Source organism: Pseudophryne corroboree, chromosome 2, assembly GCF_028390025.1.
Source record: "Pseudophryne corroboree isolate aPseCor3 chromosome 2, aPseCor3.hap2, whole genome shotgun sequence".
In the NCBI taxonomy this organism is placed as follows: domain Eukaryota; kingdom Metazoa; phylum Chordata; class Amphibia; order Anura; family Myobatrachidae; genus Pseudophryne; species Pseudophryne corroboree.
In genome coordinates, this window is record NC_086445.1 from 455,382,964 (window position 1) to 455,402,195 (window position 19,232).

Genomic DNA, 19,232 nt, shown 5'->3' on the forward strand with positions numbered 1-19,232 from the left:
GCTTGTGTGTACCGATACTGCTCACAGCCATATCATGTAAGCCCTGCAGCACAGCTAATGCCACATATATTACAAATATATCAGGGCTGTAGTATGGCTGACCGATGGTCTCCTGACTGCCGGTCAGCAAACCGACGCCGGGATCTCGTTGGGGAGGGGCGAGTGCAGCAAGCCCTTTGCGGTCGCCACGGGTTCTATTCCCACTCTATGGGTGTCGTGGACACCCATGAGTGGAAATAGTCCCTATTGGGCGGCATGCTGACCATCAGGATAGTGAGGGGGTGGGACTTTGGGGGAGTTCATGTGACTGTCGGTCTGCTGACTGCCGGTCACATGAATTCCACCCATATATCAGTACATCTGGCTGTGTGTATGACCAACCTGTTAAATGGCTGCAGGAACCGCCAACAATGACATCACAATTGCGCGGGAAAATGTAAAAGCTTGCTCAGTTGTAATGTCTGGCCAGACATATCGAGCGGCAGATTGGTAGGTGTGAATAGTTTTATCAGTCAGTCGCTTGGTTGGCAGACAAGTCGGCCAGGTGTGTACCCAGCTTTAGTCAGAGTTATTTGTGGTATGGAATGGTTTAAAAAGCCACTGATATTCATTAAATTGTCATATACTGTAGGTGCAAATAGCATGGAATGGGCACTGGCCTGTCAGTCTCTCCGTGTGAACCTTCGCAGTACTTTCCTGTGAAATCTTCAGTTGAGAGTACGTGACTAGACTATTAATTATAAAACTATTTTTTTTACCTTTCTTATTTTTATCATTTTAAGGTTAACAATACTTTATTGTCGTTGGACTAAATCATAATTTTTAACACTAGTTTCTAGTTTTCCCAAATACTTTAAATTTGCTTTTCTAGAGAAAGGAAGGAATAAATGCTTAATTTATTATAAGACTTATTTATTACCAGTTATTTATAAAGTGCATACCTATTCTGCAGCACTTTTGGAGAGAGAATATTTTGGTCATTCAAATCAGGACCTGCCCCAGTTCAGCTAGCACTCTATATTCCCTAGCACATACACATGCACACATGTACGCTAGGGCTAATTTTCGTCAGGAACCAATAAACTCTATTCTCTGATGTCAGCCCACAGTTATACACATACGTAACAAACTTATCTTAAGATAATGACTTATGACATGATCTAATTGGCAAGAAATGGGTCAGCATAGCCAGATTAAGGGGTAAGGGCATGGGGCATACTGTACTCCGGGCACCCATCTGTGAGGGGCCCCCCACCTGGAACACACTGACATCACTAGCCCTATCTCTTGTGCAGCAGCAGCAGAACCAGGCTGCCAGAATGTGAGAAGGACCGTATGCAGTGCAGGCAGAGACACAGGAATATATGGTTTCATGAGCTACCGATGGAGTTTCCCGACCAGAGGAGTGATAGGAGGAGGGAGAGAGCTGTAATTGACCCAGGGGTACCAGCTTCTCCTCCTCCCTGTCTGGGTGTCAGGGTCCTGTGTAACCTGTTATCTAATGAGAGCATTCGGGTATAGAGAGAGATACACAGAGAGTCCTCCTAAGTTCTGTCCCAGTGTGTAAGTAGTACAGAGGCTGCTGCTATTCCTGCATGTGACAAGATAAATTATAGACTTTATATTTCTATGTATATTTTAAGGTTGTTTAAGTTGTCTTTGTTCCACTACAGGAAAACTTTATAAAATAGTTGTCTCTCAATTAGATGGAGCTATAAACAGTACTCAGGCATTATTAAACTATTAGTTTATATAATATACACCATTGGTTTATCTTTAATATGCACAATCCATACCTCCCAACATGACCCATTCAAGGAGGGACAGAATGCTCCCTACCTGGACTTCTCTCTTAAGTTATGATTGTAATTATCTCTGTTGAAACACCTTTCTTATCAATTAATTAGTTCAGCTCAGGTGATGCCAAACATATATTAAAAGGGAAATCCAGATAGAGAGCATTTTGTTTCTCCTGGAATGGGTCATGTTGGGAGGTATGCAAAACCCAATATACAGCCCCCTTCCCCCTGTCTTAAATGCCCTGGGTGGGATGCACTTAAAATGCCGGCTGTGAGGATCCGGGCGTTCAGGAGATCAAAGCCGGAATCCTGACGGAGGCCAGGCCAACACTCACCTGGTATTCCCATTCGATTGGTGTGTCTACGCCACCAAGCAAGTGGGAACAGAACCTGTGGTGAGTGCAGCCAGCCATCAACCCCAATGCATGGCGAACACACTAAGCCCTCTAGGTGACTCGCCGCCTCGCATTAGGGATATTGGCAGACGGGATGCCGCTGTCGGTATACTGACAGCCGGCTTCCCGTCTGCCGGTATATCATACCGGATCCACCCCGGGCCCCCCCAAGGCTTAATCTGGCCCTGTAGGTGAGCTTTATTTATTTATAAAGTAAAAGGGAATAGTTATAATGGTAAAAGAAAGAATGCCCCATACAGCAAGAATGTAAACTTATTCTTCCTGTCTAATTCTTCCTTTAACAATTAATGATAAATGCATAAATGTAATGCCTATGGGAATATAGAGTAGCATTAGTATTCTGATCTGGTCAAAAGCACCTTATGAAGTTATTGTATTACAGCCAACAAAGTATTACCTTAATTTCAGGATGGCAGAGGAAGGATGTAATGTGTTAGTGATTAATGGGCGTGAAAATGAAAGTAACTAATTGAACAGATTTAAATGGCAATATTCTAGGCTTCTGTAGTCTCTATAAACATAAAAGTAGTCTTAAATATTTAGTACTAAATTCTGTTCAGTTATTCAATGAAGAGTATCATTAGAACTCCATTTTCCCTGACGTATTGTCAAATTGCTGTTCTCTTTACCTTGATCATTTGCTTTCTTTTTTTTTTTTTTATGCCAAAATATCATAACAAAATATACTGCAATATTTGATTGTCTAACACTCTGTTGCACGTCCCAGGAGATGGAGAGAATAAATTAGCTCCTGTTCACTTGCATGAGATTTAGAGAACTTTACGGCATTTCCAGTATTGCTTAACTATATGCTGATTTACAGTAATCTTTCCATTTCATTTCTAATTGAACATTTCCCACTGGATTAACTCTGACAGTGTTATCTGAGGTCTCCAGTCTAAAGTAAAAAGCAAGGCAAGTCGCATGACTTAAGGCGAAGATAGAGACGTTTTTGCAAGGGAAATGGAAATCAATAAGTAGCATCCCTATGCACCGTTTTTAAGTGAGATCTCTGCAAGTATACTGAGAGCCAGCAAATTTGGCAGGAACGCAAAGCACAATGACAACCCATGAACTTATTGCCATTTTATGAATATTAATGTCAAGCAAGATTATGAAGAAGTGCTACATTTTAATGCAAAGACAAGATTACTGCAGTCTTCAAAATTGAATTTTCAAGCACTCATCTACTTTAAGAGGTATGATGTATAATATAATATTTTTGCAGATATCGTCAAAGCATCCTTTTAAGATTACTTTTACTGACCTCTAACATACTTAACTGCATTCAGTAGCCGCTGTAGAAATGGTTTTATAGTGTAGCATTTATATTACTGTATACAGGTTCAAGTATTAGAAGTCAATGCAATACTTTTGTGTCATTCACTAATCCTTGAATCACAATTTATAATTCCCCTATATTACAACTTTAACAACGTGGAATGTCATGGAAAATATGAAAAAAGATTTGCTAACTGACTTTTAGAATAAGCATGAGGTTTTATTGCACATTTTGAGTAAATTTTGGATGCCCATCTACCACGTCAAAATGATCTCTTTCAGATGGGAACCTATCATGTGGGACTTACCATGCATACTTTGCGCATCTGAAATACAAGTTATATTGGTGTGAACCATGGTGTTCTGAGTAAATATTCCTATGAATATACAGGTAGAGAGCAGGGCCAAAAAAAGGCAGTCATGCTCTGTTATGATGAAAATTAAAAAATGGAGATCGGCGGGAAAGCACCCCCAAGTCAGACACCCTGCGTGCTGAGGCGATTGCCAAAAGGAAAAGAGTCTTTGCAGTTAACTATTTGAGGTCAGCAGAGTCTAATGGTTCAAATAGAGACTGTTAGATTGCATGAAGGACCAAAGACAAATCCCAAGGAGCAACTAGAGAGACAAAGGGAGGTTGAATCCAGAGTACCCCCTGAAGGAAGGTATGCATGTCCTACATCCCCCGGTAACTGTGTAATTCACCTCTGGAACTAGACAGAGCCGTGAATTGCACTTTCAGAAAAGCAAGGCAGATGCCAAGATCAAGGCCCATCTGGAGAAATAAAAAGATTCTAGAGATCCAAAACACCAGAGGAGCATGGTGACATAAAGGACACCACTGGAAGTAGGAATGCCAGATGCGGTAATATATACAAGCTGAAGCTGGCTTCGGCACCTAGAGCATAGTCTGAACTACCAAATGGGAGAATTCCTTAGACTTTAAGATGGATGACTTAAGAGCCACACAGTCAAAAACAACCAAGCCAGGTTTGGGTGTAGACAGGGACCCTGTGACAGGAGGTCTGGTCAAAGAGGAAGTGGGAAGGGGACGGCTATGAAGAGATCCTGAAGATGCATGAACAAATGGCACCTGGTCCAGACTGGTGCTATTAAGATCACGGTGCCACCTTCCTGCTTGAATTTGCGAAGCACCCTGGGAATGAGGGATATCAGAGGGAAGAGGTACGCCAGATGAAATGACCATTTGACTTCTAATGCGTCCATGAAGGCTGCATCTAGATCCCTCGTCCTGGATCCGTATACGGGTACCTTGTAGTTGTATCTGGAGGCCATGAGGTTTACGTTTGGTAAACCCAATTTGTCTACCAGAAGCTGAAAGACTTCTGGATGCAGAGGACCACTCTACAGAGTGCTCATCCTGGTGACTGAAGAAGTCTGCTTCCCAGTTGAGGACTCCCAGGATGAAGACTGCGGAGATGGTTGGAAGAGGGAGCTCTGCCCAGACAAGAATCTGAGACACGTCTGCCACTGCTGAAACACTGCAAGTGGCTCCCTGGTGATTGAGATAAGCCACCGCTGTGGTGTTGTCTGACTGGGCATGGACAGAATAACCCTGAAGAATGTCCTGTGTCAGAATGAGGGCTCTGTAGTCAGCTCAAAGTTCCAGGATGTTGCTGGAGAGAACTCTTTTGACCAGGGTCCAATGGCCTTGAAAGGTGTGATTTACGTTGGCTGCTCCCTGCCCATGGAGGCTGGCACCTGTGGTGAGAAGAACCCAGTCTGGAATCCAGAATGGACGACCCTTGTCCAGGTTGGAGGCTTGTAACCACCACGAGAAGGACATCCGGATGTCCGGAGGGTGAATCATCATCTGAGATTTGAGTTGTGTGCGTTGTCTATTCCACCAGATGAGTATCAGGCGTTGTAGAGGCCTGGAATGGAACTGAGCGAATTCCACTATGTTGAAGGTAGATACCATTGAGCTCAGAGCCTGCATTGTGCAGTTAATGGAACCCTGCGACTGTGGAGCAGCTTGCGTACCTGTAGGTGCAGTGTCGCAATCTTGTCCGAAGGTAGGAAGATTTGTTTTACATGAGCATCCAGAAGAGCTGCGAGATGAAGCATCCTCTGAGAGGGGATTAGGGAGGACTTGTGCCAGTTGATTACCCAACCCTGTAGGAAGGTTATGGTTATCTGAAGATGGCGGCTGAATACCTCCGGAGAGTATGCCAGAACAGCAGATTATCCAGGTAAGGGAGTATTCTGATTCCCTGATGAGTAAGCTGAGCTGCCATTACCGGCAGGAGTTTGGTAAACACTCACGGAGTCGTGGACAGGCCAAAGGGCAGAGCTCGAAACTGGAAATGTTGATGCAGGACAGCAAATCCGAGGTATTGCTGAGGGTACTATAAGTACATGTAGGTAAGCGTCCTGTATGTCCAGGGAGACCATAAAGTCCACAATGGAATGAAGGGTTTCCATATGAATCCTGGGCACTTTGAGATATTTGTTAAGCGACTTAAGATAGAGGATGGGCCAATGAGACCCATTGGGTTTCTGAACCAAAAAGGGTGTTCAGTAAAAGCCCTTGCCCCACTGAGGCTGGGGGACAGGAACAATCACGCTTGAATGTAGTAAGGAGTGAATAGCAGCGTGTAGAGCCTTGGCTTTGCTGAGGTCTGTGAGAGGGCTGGTATGAAAGAACTGTTGGGGAGGACGCCTCAAGAGAGAGAGAGAGAGACACCTTACCCATGAGAGACCACTTACTGCACCCAAGCGTCTGTTGTGATCTGATGCTGAGAATGGGCAAACTGAAGAAGTCGGCCTCTGACCATGGGATCCCTCAGGAGGAGGCCTGTCCTGTCAGGCTGAGGTTTTATCCTCGGTCTTGGACATCTAGCAGCCAATGCCTGCTTGGATTTGGGTTTAGCGGCCTTAGTGGAATGCGACAGTCTAAGAAAGGCATGAACCTTGGCCTTGCCCTGGTGGCATAAGGACCAAAATGAGAAAGTACGAAGCCGAGTAGAGGAGAGTGAGGGCAAGCCAGCCATTTTAGAGGCCACTGGGTTAGTGACAATCTTGTCCAGCTCCGGGCCAAAATTACATTTCTCATACGTCCTAGAGGATGCTGGGGACGACATCAAGACCATGGGGTATAGACGGGATCCGCAGGAGACATGGGCACTCTAAAGACTTTTCATTGGGTGTGAACTGGCTCCTCCCTCTATGCCCCTCCTCCAGACCTCAGTTTTAGAAATGTGCCCAGGTCGACTGGATGCACTCTGAGGAGCTCTACTGAGTTTCTCTGAAAAGACTTATGTTAGGTTTTTTGTTTTCAGGGAGATCTGCTAGCATCAGACTCCCTGCTTCGTGGGACTGAGGGGGCAGAAGCAGCACCAACTTCCTCAGAGTTTCATGGCTCTGCTTCTGGCTGACTGGACACCATTAGCTCCAGAAGGGAACTGAACGCTAGCCGTGTCTAGATGCACACTCCCACAGCACGCCGTTACCCCCCTCACAGAGCCAGAAGTCAGAAGACAGGTGAGTATAAGAGAATGATCTTCTATCAAGTAAGTGACGGCTGAGGTGCGGCGCGGCTGGCGGGAGCGCAGCGCGCCATTGCTGCCCACACACACAGGCACTACAGGGCGCGGGGGGCGCCCTGGGCAGCAAGGAAAATACCTCAAACTTGCTAAAAGGGGGCATATGTTGCCACTGGCACAGCCCTACCCCTGCCAGTATAAATATTACAGTGTTTGTATGAGTGTAAGGGCGCGCCATTGCGGGGGCAGAGCTTCTTCCTCAGGCAGCCAGCACACTACTCAGCACCATTTTCTCTCTCTCCTCAGGCTGCAGAGAACACGCTGGTCCTCTCCTCCACTTCTGACAAGTACAGGGTGCTATTAAGGGGGGGGGGGGCACAAAGCGATTATGGTGCATTTGATAGTGTATATTACTATTTAAAAAGCGCTGTTAGGCTGTGGACATACTGTGTTCACAGGAAATACTGGCGCTAGGATTGTGGACTGGCTGCTCCTATCCTGTGTCCCTCTGACAGATTTTACTGTGGGTCTGTCCCCAAAATAAGTCCCAGTGTGTCTGTTGGTGTGCTGTACACGTGTGAGGCATGTCTGAGGCAGGGAGTTCCTCCCCGGAGGAAGCCATTTTAGGGACACAGAGTTGTAATGTGGTGGCGCTACCAGCACACCAAGAGCCTGCAGGATGCATCTGATTAACCGTAGATTAGATAAGTCTGAATCTAAGGCTGCACGCTGGAGAAAATCTGTGGAAGATGTGATTTTTCAAGATGCTGTTATTCCTTATGCGGGCGGCCCCTCTGGGTCACATAAGAGACCATTTGCAAATGTTGTAAACACTGATACCGACACGGATTCTGACTCTTGTGTCGACGATAGTGAATCCAGAGAGATAGATCATAAATTGGCAAGAGCAGAAGTCTACCCCTACTTCTGCCAAATCCCCAGCATGACGCTGGAGCTCCCTCGCGGGAGGCCGCTCGGGTGGGGGCACGTCTCGGACTCTTCAGCCAGGATTGGATTCTGTCTGGCCTGGATCCCTGGGTGTTGCAAATAGTATCCCAGGGGTACAAGCTGGAGTTTCAAGACGTTCCCCCATGCCGATTTTTCAAATCGACCTTGCCAGTTTCTCCGTCAGAAAGAGAAGCAGTAACAGCGGCAATCCAAAAACTATGTCAAGACCAGGTCATAGTCCTGGTACCGTTGTCACAACAGGGGAGGGGTTTTTATTCAAGCCTATTTGTGGTTCCGAAGCCGGACGGCTCGGTCAGACTGGTCCTTAATCTAAAGGATCTGAATGGTTACCTAAAAAGGTTCAAGTTCAAGATGGAATCACTTCGGGCAGTGATTGCCAGTCTGGAGGAGGGGGACTACTTGGTGTCAGTGGACATAAAGGATGCTTACCTGCATGTTCCCATTTATCCTCCTCACCAGGCTTATCTGAGATTCGTGGTTCAGGATTGCCATTACCAATTCCAGACGTTATCTTTCGGTCTCTCCACGGCGCCGAGGGTATTCACCAAGGTGATGGCGGAGATGGTTCTCCTTCATCAGAAAGGAGTCAATATAATTCATTATCTGGACGACCTCCTGATAAAGGTGAGATCCAGGGAGCAGTTGTTACAAAACATATCACTCTCTCTGCCAATACTCCAACAACACGGGTGGATCATAAATTACCCAAAGTCACAGTTGGAACCGACGACAAGGTTGTCTTTCCTCGGGATGATTCTGGACACAGAAGTTCAGAGAGTATTTCTTCCACTGGAAAAGGCTCTTGATATCCAGAAAATGGTAAAACAGATATTGAAACCATAAAGTGTGTCGATCCATCAGTGCATTCGGTTGTTGGGAAAGATGATGGCGGCCTATGAGGCCATACAGTTTGGCAGGTTCCATGCCAGAATATTCCAGTGGGACCTGTTGGACAAGTGGTCGGGGTCACACCTACACATGCACAGAAAGATAATCCTGTCGTCAAAAACCAGGATTTCGCTCCTGTGGTAGTTACACAGCTCTCACCTACTAGAGGGATGCAGGTTTGGGATTCAGGACTGGGTCCTGGTAACCACGGATGCAAGTCTCCGAGGCTGGGGAGCAGTCTCTCAGGGAGAAAACTTCCAGGGACGTTGGTCACAACAGGAAGCCTGCCTTCACATAAACGTTCTGGAGCTAAGAGCCATTTACAACGGCCTTCAACAAGCGGTACATCTTCTTCAAGACCATCCCGTTGTTAGGTTCCTGGTGCTCAGAACAAGGGAGATGTTCATGAAGTGAGTCCAGAGCACCAGGACGTAACGCTGGGAAAGGGGAATGGAAAGGGAATAGCCCCTGGCGCCCTAACTCTGTTGTCTCACCGTGCTATCGGAAATCCCTTGCAAGACTATGGTTTCTTGAGCCCTTGGCAGCCACGTTTGAAGGGCGGATTATGTCTGCCCAACTCCGGTGCCCCCCGGTCTTAATGAGAGACAAAGGGAAATCCGAGGCAGAATGATAACAAGAGGACCTCTAACTAAGCAAACAGGCCAGGGGCTACAAGCTAACTAAAAACCTAAAGTATGTGCGGAGAAACCGCCAAAGGAAAAGAACAACAAAGGAAATGCTGATCACACGCCGACACAATACCTTTGTGTACCGGCGGTGACAGCATAAGCAGAACCCTCTGCAAAACACCAGGGACAGAAACAATAATGGAATACAGCGGCCTAGGCCAACGGACGCGGGAGAGCCGCTACTCACGGAACCGGTACGAATACTGGCAAACGGACAGGAACTCCTAATGCTGCCGACACCGACTCTCAGAACTGGAGGACAGGCAGAATCCCAAACGACAGACCGGTGGACACCAGGAAGCCAGAAGACTTGACCAGGGACAGGCAAAGCCACTGGACCTCAGGGCAGGAACGCCTCACCGCAGGACACGGGATCAGACACAGGAATCGACACAGGGACTGACACAGGAATCAACACAGGGACTGACAGGAACCAGCTCACACTTCAAGCAGACTGCAAACCAAGGAATATCACCAGCATCTGTGAATTGCAGTCAGCCAGCATATAACAGAGAGGCCTAATTAATAATCCAATGCAGCTGCCCTGTTGCATGATTCCAAACTGACAAGATGCAATTAGCAGCCAGGTGAGGCTGAACACATGGGAACAAGCTGCAATTACACAGACTCACCAGCGGCAGCAGACAAGAGTATTCTAAAACAGAGCAACAGGAAATCCTGGCATGCAAGACAACTTTATAAACATAAAATAGGAATGAACCACTACCTGTGGTTCATAACAGTATCCCCTCCTTAAGGGTGAGCTCCGAGCACCCCATGACACCCACGGGGAACATAAACAGAAGTATAACATGAAATACAGAACAAAACTGCAAAACAGGAATGAGCCACAGCCGTGGCTCATAACACCCGTGTAGATCCAGGCGGACAATGTAACAGCAGTCGCATACATAAACAGGCAGGGTGGAACGAAAAGCAGAGCGGCAATGGCGGAGGCAACAAAAATCCTCCGCTGGGCAGAAAAACATCTACAAGCTTTGTCGGCAATATTCATTCTGGGTGTAGACAACTGGGAAGCAGACTTCCTCAGCAGGCACGATCTCCATCCAGGAGAGTGGTGCCTCCACCAAGAAGTCTTCGCAGAGGTGACAAGTCTTTGGGGAGTTCCTCAAATAGACATGATGTCGTCTCGTCTCAACAAGAAGCTGTTACAGGTCGAGAGACCCTCAAGCAGTAGCAGTGGATGCACTGGTGACCCAGTGGGTGTTTCTGTCAGTGTATGTCTTCCCTCCACTTCCGCTGATCCCAAAAGTACTCGGGATCATAAGAAAAACAAGGGTTCGAGCAATCTTCATTGCCCCAGACTGGCCAAGGAGGGCCTGATACTCATAGGAGATCCTCGGCCTCTTCCTCCTTGAGAGGACCTGCTGCAACAGGGGCCGTGTGTGTACCAAGACTTACCGCGGCTACGTTTGATGGCATGGCTGTTGAGCGCTGTATCCTAGCCAGGAAGGGTATTCCCGAGGAGGTCATCCCCACCCTTATTCAGGCCAGAAAGGGAGTAACGTCAAAACATTACCACTGTATTTGGAGAAAATATGTATCTTGGTGTGAATCCAAGAAAACTCCTACGGAAGAGTTTCATTTAGGACGTTTTCCCCATTTTTTGCAGGATGGTGTGGAGGCCGGCCTCCGATTGGCATCAATCAAGGTCCAGATTTCGGTTTGTCAGTGTTCTTCCAGAAACAATTGGCCTCTCTTCCAGAGATTCAGACCTTTGTGAAAGGGGTTCTGCACATCCAGCCTCCATTCGTGCCTCCAGTGGCACCATGTGACCTTAACGTGGTATTGCAGTTCCTTCAATCGGATTGGTTTGAGCCTCTACAAAAGATAGAGTTGAAATTTCTCACTTGGAAAGTGGTGTTGCTTTTGGCATTGGCATCCGCAAGGCAGGTGTCTGAATTGGGGGCCTTGTCTCACAAGAGCCCTTACCTGATCTTCCATGAAGATAGGGCAGTTGAGGATTCGTCAACATTTTCTTCCGAAGGTGGTTTCATCTTTCCACATAAACCAACCTATTGTTGTGCCAGTAAATACTGACACATTCACTGAGTCAAAATCTCTAGATGTGGTTAGAGATTTGAAAATCTATGTTGCTAGAACGGCCCGTTTACGGAAAACAGAGACTCTATTTGTCCTGTATGATCACAACAAGATTGGCTGTCCTGCTTCCAAGCAGACTATTGCACATTGGATTAGAAATACGATTCAGCAAGCTCATACTACGGCTGGATTGCCGTTACCGACGTCGGTAAAGGCCCACTCCACTAGGAAGGTGGGCTCATCCTGGGCGGCTGCCCGGGGGGTCTCGGCATTACAACTTTGCCGAGCAGCTACTTGGTCAGGGTCAAATACATTTGCTAAGTTCTACAAGTTTGACACCTTGGCCGATGAGGACCTCAAGTTTGGTCAATCGGTGCTGCAGGGTCATCCGCACTCTCCCGCCCGTACTGGAGCTTTGGTATAGACCCCATGGTCTTGATGTCATCCCCAGCATCCTCTAGGACGTATGAGAAAATAGGATTTTGATAACCTACCGGTAAATCCTTTTCTTCTAGTCCGTAGAGGATGCTGGGCGACCGTCCCAGTGCATACTTTACCTGCAGTTTAGTTATTAGAGTTACACAAGTTGTGTTATCTTGGTTTCAGCATGTTGCTGCAATTGGTTCATGCCTGTTGGCTTGTGTTATGTTGAATGCCATGTGTGCGGCATGGTTGAGGCTGTGAGTTGGTAGATATCTCACCACTAGTTAAGTAATTCCTTTCCTCGAAATGTCAGTCTCCCTGGGCACAGTTCCTACACCTGAGGTCTGGAGTAAGGGCATAGAGGGAGGAGCCAGTTCACACCCAATGAAAAGTCTTTAGAGTGCCCATGTCTCCTGCAGATTCCATCTATACCCCATGGTCTTGATGTCGTCCCCAGCATCCTCTACGGACTAGGAGAAAAGGATTTACCGGTAGGTTATCAAAATCCTTTTTTTACAGTATAAGGGAGTGCTTCCAGGGCTTTCTTAGAATCCGAGTCAGCCTCCCATGAGCAAAGCCAAACAATGCGGCGGGCTACAGCTGAGGTCACTGAAGCTTTGGAGGTTAGGAGTACAGTATCCTGAGCTGCCTTTCCAATATAAAAGGCTGCATCTATGATGTTAGCAATGTATTACAGTTGTTTTCCGGGTAGCGTCTGACGGAAAACTGTTTTCCAGGGCATCTGCACAGCTTTTTTTGTGTAACACCCCAGGGTTGGCAGGTATGTCTAAGTGGTTGAGAGAGGTATCACAGGTGTTGGGTGGCTATGTGACGGACCTTTCCCCTGAAATGTTGCTCCTCATACCTTGTCCTGCAGTACCGTGTTCAGAGAAGTAGGATAGATTGATACGAAACAGGAGTGAGTCAGCAATTCCAACAGGATGTCTTTTATTAAGCTGCTATGAACTCTGGATTGAAGATGATGATTAAATGGCATTCAATTTGGATAATTACAAAAGAAGAATTTGGAGTGTAAAAGATGGACAAGAAGAAAATTGGCTACAGTTAACACCACAAAGGAGCATTTAATATGCTACAGACAATTAATTGTAATCACATAAGGGATCGGTATGGGATCCCGGCGTACGGGATGTGGCTGTCACTATACCGACAGCGGCATCCAGTCTGTCAGAATGCCAGCAGAATTGTGGCGCGGCAGTGTCTATTTTAAGCAATGTGGTGGCATGCTGTCTGCGCCCTTTCACAGAAATGGATAGAAGTCTCTTAGCCTGGTAATCAATCATCTTGTTCTTGTTGTTTATATACTTTATATAAAAAGAATATACTTTATACAAAAAGAAGCCCAAGGAGGCTCTTGATCTGTAGCTGGAGGGGCTGACTGGCTAGTTGGTCAATAACAAGAGGCACACTGACCATCTTCCAACACTTCCTGTGTTGATAAGCCTGCTGAACAGGTCCTGCAGAACACTAGTGTAGGGGCTAGAGCCTGTTACGTTCCCTCACATTTGCTAGACATAGCTGCCGGGAGAGGTGAACACACAATATGGCAATGAGCATTGTGTAACCCAAAATACAGTTTGTTTTGTAAAATGGAGCACAGAGAACCCTGAACACACCGAGTATCTTAATGTTACGGAGAGTAATAGGGAAAGCTATATATCTGGCAGACAACATAAGTCACATACAATGAAGAAAAACACAAGTTAACTGCAATGGGCACTAAAGTTCAACTACTCAGCCGCAGTGTCCGGTAGAAAATAGCGCTGTGGATAACCTTACTCCTGGGAGAGGTATACAGGGAGACTGAACTCAGCTTTCCCGGAGACCTGCAGAGCTGAAAATGGCTGCCGAGTGTCTTACAGTGGGGGGAAGGTGAAGGAGGAGCAGCTCAGGGCGGGAAGACCTCAGCGGAATGGCGCCCTTGGCTGTAGGAGGGGCTGCCCAGGAAAGCGCTGACCTCCCCTTGCTGACTTCAACCACCGGTTCCCTGGCCTATATTAAATTGTCCCTATTGCCAGTAACATATAACCTGGTGGTCTAGTGCAGTCCACAGCCGTGGCTTGGGTGCACATCAGCACCTCAGGTCTGTCTCCCGGGACTGGAGTCATGGATTGCCGCGATTCGGGTCCCACAAGCAGTTTCCACTGTGCACCCCTGCTAGTAAAGGCTTGCACAGTGGTGGTCATTCCGAGTTGTTCTCTAGCTGTTTTCATTCGCAGCGCAGCGTTTAGGTAAAAAAGCAGCACTTCTGGGCATGCGTAAGCAGCGCAATGTGCATGCGCGACGTACTTTTACAACAGCCAAAGTAGTTTCACACAGGGGGGTATATTTACTAAGATCCCGATTTTGACCGAGATGGTGTTTTTTCTTCAAAGTGTCATCTCGGGAATTTACTAAACTCAAATTACGGCAGTGATGAGAGCATTCGTATTTTTTTGGGAGTTCTAGTAAATAAATATGAATGAATACACCTTCGGTCAAACGCGGCTGTTTAGGTATGGTTCACGGTCATTTACTAACCATTCGTATTTGTAATGTGTACCGTGAAAATGCATTTGCGGTCGTGAAAAAATACAAATCGTAAAAAAGTCCTAAAAAAAAGTAGACCTGCTTTTGATAAGCGTGTTTACATGTGTATTCAATTATCCATTAGTCACACCTGAATGTTTGGCCCTATAAAAGGGTCCCAGGCACATTTTGAGCAACTCTCACTCTGAAATGGCTGCTGCTGTGTGTACTACAGATTTTCTGTTTGCTGGGGGATACCTGAGACTGCTCCATGAGTCTACAAGAAATCAGGGCCAGGTAAGTGAACATGGTCAGCAGGTTGTACAGGTGCCGCGGAGGCTGCGCAGGCCTCGTTTTTTTAGGGGTCGTTTAAACTTAAACGCATTGTCTGATGATAGGGTCATACAGATGTTTCGGCTAAATAGAAACAACATTTTCCGTCTGTATGACCTTGTCAAACTGGACCTAGACCCTGAGACAGCACGCTCTCGCTCTGTCTCAGGCCTGCACAAACTCCTGGCTGTGTTGCACTTTATGGCTACTGGGAGCTTCCAGGCTGTGACAGGCGACGTAATTGGTATCTCCCAGCCCACCTTTTCCAAATATTTAAATCAGGTGAGTTGAAACATACATACACGTCTATGTCTAAGTGTTGCTTCTGTTATGTCTTATAACACAGTATTGTATTGATTACAGATCATGACACTCACCTTATATTTTGTAATGTCCACTCAGGTTTTGGATGTCTTGGAACCCCATATAGATGCCTTTATCTGCTTCCCTACCCAGGAGTCGCAGTGGCATGCAGTCAGGGTAGCTTTCTATGAGCTTGCTGGCATGCCCAATGTGCTGGGTGCCATAGATTGCACACACGTTGAGCTGAGACCACCTGGGGGCAGGCAATATGTTTTCACCAATAGACATTTTCGCCAATCCACTAATGTCCAGGTGGTTTGTGATGCAAATCTCAAAATTATGAGTGTGGTTGCAGGTTACCCTGGCGGCTGCCATGACTCCTTCATCCTCAGTCAGTCATCACTCTTCGATAAGTTTGAGGACGGACAAATGCCTGATGGCTGGCTGCTGGGTATGTTCCAAGTGTGTTGTGTGTATGTGTGTTTACTTCAAACTCCTGTTTTTTGTATGTGTTTTTTCATAATACACATGTCCTAATGTTGGCTATATCTGTATTTCAGATAATGGTGGTTATGGCTGCTACTCTTGGCTCCTTACTCCATTGTCCCAACCTGATTCTCCTGCTGAACACAATTACAATCATGCACATAAGTCTACGCGGAATGTGATAGAAAGATGTTTTGGGGTGCTGAAATCTAGGTTTCGGTGTCTGGATAAATCTGCTGGGCTTTTGTTGTATAGTCCCTCAAAGGTGACTAGGATTGTTTTCTGCTGCTGTTTTCTTCATAATATGTGTTTGCGCCAACATCTGCCACATGTTGGTGATGAAGAAAACAGCCAGCAAGTAGGTGAGTTAGAAACATCTGGTGACAGTGTGAGTACAGATGTAGGGAGGCAGGTAAGGCAAGAAGTTATTCAGCGTTATTTTAACGGTAAGTATTATTTATTTTTAAATAACCTTGCCTAACCACTTTTATAAAATGTATTGTAGGTGTGAATGTTTTTTGTGTTGCGTTAGTGTTTGTTATTTATACTGTTCTTTACAGTTATACTGTAATTTGAATAACTTACAGTGTCACTCATTAGCACATTAAACCATACACATATTGCGTGTTTTTAAATGATTTGCTTGGACACAGGCATTTTTTGGGTAACAATTCCAAAAACTTAATTTTGTTACAACCATTTGATGCATCCTTCATTTTTTTTTTTTGTGTGTGCTGGGTGCAGTGGATTGACCTGGTTCGTTGGCCCGTGTTCTGCTGGAGCGTCTAACAGGGGAGGTAACTGGGGTCTGGCTTGGTGTAGTAGTTCCGGAGCTTGAGCTGATTTGTTGGGATGCCAACACATTAATGCTTTGGCTGAGGTTGTGTATGCTTGCAGTCAGTTGGGTATTTGTGGCAGTGTTGCTGGCAATAATTCTGGATAGGTTTTCGTTGACCAGTTGGTTGTGTTGTATTATTTGTATGAGGGCTTGTTGCTGCCGCTGTTGTTCATCGATGATTCTGAGCAAATTGGCTTGCATTTGACTGTTATCTGCCCTCATCTGCTCCATTGAATTGGCAATTCTGCCAACCTGAACTATCAGTCTGCCTGAGTTCCGACTGAGGCGAGGAAGATGATGGGGCAGACTGGCAAGGTATTGGGTGTGGGTGTTCAGGCAGGCATAGTTTTGTGCCTGTTGTGTGGCCCAACTGTTCCAAAACTCAGGGGCCATTTGTTACTGGGGTGGTGTTGGCCTCAATTGGGGGCTATGGGATGTTTGGGGTGTTTGTGTTATGTCCTGCTGCGTGGTTGGCTGGGTAGGATCGATGGGCTGCACGTGTAGTGTGTAGGTAGGCTGCTGGTCACTTTCCTGCTGTGCGTCCTCGACCATGATGGGTGGTTCTGTATGGGGTTGATAACAGCCACTATTTAGTTTTATAATATTTCTTTGCTTGACCAAAACATGGCTTACTTAATAATATTCATGTTGAAAATGTAACAGAGATTGTGGCCTAAAATTACCTAGGAATCTTACCTTTTGAAACACATATGTGCCTTCTAACTTTCCATACTCAATTGAAAAATGAATTAGGGAATTGTCGGACTCTAAGCCATAATGAATTTGCAAACACGAAGAACTTTCGCCATTTTAAATTAATGCATTTACAGATTGTGTATGACCCTTCCTTTTGTTACACACACACAATACATTAAATGTGTTTTGGTACACACTCATAAATTGATCAAGGCAGTCAAGTGTTGTGTGTGAAAATTACTCCAAATAAATAAAGCACACATTTTAAAAAAAAAAATAACCATGTAAATGTCTTAAGGTGGCCTATGTTTAGAAATGGTGATGTTGGCCATGGCAAACAATTGGCTTATAGATTACATTTATGTTGCTGTTTCTTGTTTACATTTCTGGAAAATTAAATGGTTGCTATGGGCAACATCACATCTGAAAATGTAACCACAAAAATGTCAATAATACCATGTGCTTGTTGTTTGTGATTATTGCCTGGAATAAGAATTAACACAAATATAATAATTTTGCCAGTACACAAACAGTGGTGCAGATGAATTAACCTGGAGAAGACCTAAGGATTTGAAAAACCAGTGATATGTGCAAGGTGATAAAGGCCAAACAGGGACGTTATGAATTTTTACTGTTAGGATATTTTTTTTTCTGCCTTGATCACCTTGCACATATCAGTGGTTTTTTAAATCATTATGCCTTATCCAGGTTAATTCATAGACCACACTGTTTTAAATTTTTGTGACAATTATCTTTTATGTTTACTCACCAGACAGCTGAGGTGATTGTGGATCCTCGCTTTGTGGACTCGCCAAAATTGCTTGTGGTGGCAGGGACAACACTGCGGAGATGCGCCGTTGGGGTGGTGATGATGGAGCAGCAGACTCAGCCTCAAGACGACGTCTCTTGGTTGGCCTCCTAGGCACACTCACCGAGCCCTGTGATGGGCGCCTTAGTGGAGGGGGGTTTGCAGAAGAAGAACCTATGTGATAAGAGAAACATTAATATTTTGTGCTTCTATGTGTTTGCTGAATATGTGATTACAGTTAATTCTTACCTGCATTCCCACCATCTGCATCACTTGGCAGTGTTGGCTGTGGCCTGGCTGTGCTGCTTCTCTGGCGTACTGTAGAAATATGAAGAATTACCTTATGAACATACTTTTATTTATCATTGTTTTCTGAAATTCCTTATTGTGATGTAAACATCTGGAACCTGATGATAAGTAAACTAATCGATGTTTAAGCTTTTCTGGGTGACTTCATTGGGTGTGTATACTTTAAATAAGATTCAATTTCACTAATTAATCCATACACAAAGCCAAATAATGCACAATATTATAATGGTTTTTTATAAAAAAACATAGCTTGACACAACCACAATATTGCACGCTAAGGTACCAATTTTCATTCAACAAATACAACACTAGGCTCAAATATCTGCAGAAAAATGTTTTAAAAATAAAAAATATGCAATAAAAACAAAAAACAAAAAAAAGGACAACACACAACAACAACAACACATAATAAACAAAAATCCAAAGAAATCTATTTTTTTTAAAAATATGCAAACAACATATTCAACACACTTCTTTTAAAGACACCTGGAAAGATTTAGTACTGATATCAAATGGAAGGAAAAGGCCAAGGCACCCAGATTAAAACAAAAAAAAAACAACAACACATTTTTTAAATATTAATATTAACACTACATCAGTCATGGACAACCTGGGCCTCTCAAGATGTAGCTACACATACCAGCATGCACTGCAACAGATGTAGCATTCACTAATAACAAAACTGAGGCAATGCATGATGGGACTTGTAGTTTTCCAACACCTGTAGAGCCACAGGTTGCCCAGGCCTGCACGACATCACCAACACATTGTAACAATTAACAAACTGACAATCACAATTAGCTGGATGAAATTACAAACAACAAAGGACAACACACAGATGTTAACACTTTTAAATTAATAAAAACAACTCACCATCCTGCCTTGGCCGGTCAGAATC

General features: G+C 45.1%; 1 protein-coding gene and 1 long non-coding RNA gene across 2 annotated transcripts in view; one reads left to right on the forward strand and one right to left on the reverse strand.

The window, feature by feature from the left end:
* LOC135027842 (uncharacterized) overlaps nucleotides 1–18,051 on the forward strand; it is a 1,366,020-nt gene extending 1,347,969 nt beyond the window's left edge. Inside the window, exon 100 of the mRNA XM_063953743.1 lies at nucleotides 17,990–18,051. Within this exon, the coding sequence (XP_063809813.1) occupies nucleotides 17,990–17,997 (8 nt within the window). The 3' untranslated portion in view covers nucleotides 17,998–18,051. The remainder of the gene's footprint in view (nucleotides 1–17,989) is intronic.
* Nucleotides 17,011–18,344, reverse strand: LOC135027940 (uncharacterized). Its single transcript, XR_010224326.1, has 3 exons — nucleotides 18,275–18,344; nucleotides 17,987–18,199; nucleotides 17,011–17,084 (listed from the first exon to the last, which is right to left on the reverse strand). It is a non-coding gene; the product is annotated as an uncharacterized LOC135027940 (long non-coding RNA).
* Nucleotides 18,345–19,232: the final 888 nt, after the last annotated feature.